At 33.5% G+C, this 999-nt stretch overlaps 1 protein-coding gene across 1 annotated transcript in view; it reads left to right on the top strand.

The window, feature by feature from the left end:
* The window catches only part of ROCK2 (Rho-associated, coiled-coil containing protein kinase 2), a 12,222-nt gene that overhangs the window by 6,905 nt on the left and 4,318 nt on the right, over positions 1-999 (top strand). Inside the window, 2 exon segments of the mRNA XM_011496640.1 lie at positions 1-231; positions 752-999. The exon segment at positions 1-231 is cut by the window's left edge and continues 17 nt beyond it; the exon segment at positions 752-999 is cut by the window's right edge and continues 82 nt beyond it. Of these exon segments, the coding sequence (XP_011494942.1) occupies positions 1-231; positions 752-999 (479 nt within the window).

Below are 999 nucleotides of genomic sequence, written 5' to 3'. Positions count from 1 at the left end.
CTTGTTCATCAACTCCAGCTATCCTTAGCACGAGGTGACAGTGAAGCATTGGCTCGTTCTATAGCAGAGGAGACTGTCGCAGACCTTGAAAAAGAGCGTACGATGAAAGAACTGGAGTACAAGGATAGCGTTTCGAAGCACCACCAGGAGTTAAATTCCAAAGAGCAGCTGATCAATCGCTTGAAGGACAACGAGTCAGAGTCAAAGAGAACGTGCGAGCAGTACACTAAGGTAGACTACAATTATATGATTAATAACTATAATAATAATTATTACAAATACATATTCTCAAAACATTTCATAAAAGACGTACGCCTATCGCATGGACAATATTAACTTTAATCATTAAGAAAATTATACTTCAAAATGGGAAATATTGAATTGCCATTCCATTAAATTTTATTTTAAAAAAATTACTTTTTACTCAAATCTCCATTATATGGATATAAATTCGAATAAAAAATTTGAATAAACAAATATTTATTTATTAAGCAGACATTTCTTCAATTCGTTAATGAAAAAGGATTGCTTATATTTCTAACCATTTAAAAACTAAGTCTCGAGGGTTGCATAATCTTTATATATTTAAATATGTCCGCCGACCCCCCCCCCCACCTACCCCTCCTTTCTTTCTTTTTTTTTTTAATGTAGTGCATGTATGTGAAAAATATCAGATTATAATATACCAATTGCATACCATACTTTATACGTTATACTTTATTTATATATATATATATATATATATACAAAGGAAAAAGATGATCTGGCAAAGCGATTAAAGGACATGCAGGATCAGTTGAACAAGGCACAATTCAATGCCGACGAGATCGAAAGACTGAGCAGCAAGTTGAAGACAGAACAAATGCTGAAGCATCAAGCAATTAATAAACTCACGGAAATTTTAAATCGGAAGGATTTGTCGGCAAGTGGAAAAACCAAAAATAAAGCCTCATCGGCAGATCTGAAAAAGAAAGAGAAAGATTGTAGGAGATTGCAGCA

This window comes from Ceratosolen solmsi, unplaced genomic scaffold (genome assembly GCF_000503995.2).
Source record: "Ceratosolen solmsi marchali unplaced genomic scaffold, CerSol_1.0 scaffold10, whole genome shotgun sequence".
In the NCBI taxonomy this organism is placed as follows: domain Eukaryota; kingdom Metazoa; phylum Arthropoda; class Insecta; order Hymenoptera; family Agaonidae; genus Ceratosolen; species Ceratosolen solmsi.
Note: the sequence above shows the minus strand (reverse complement) of the source record. Positions and strands in the feature narration are given on the sequence as shown.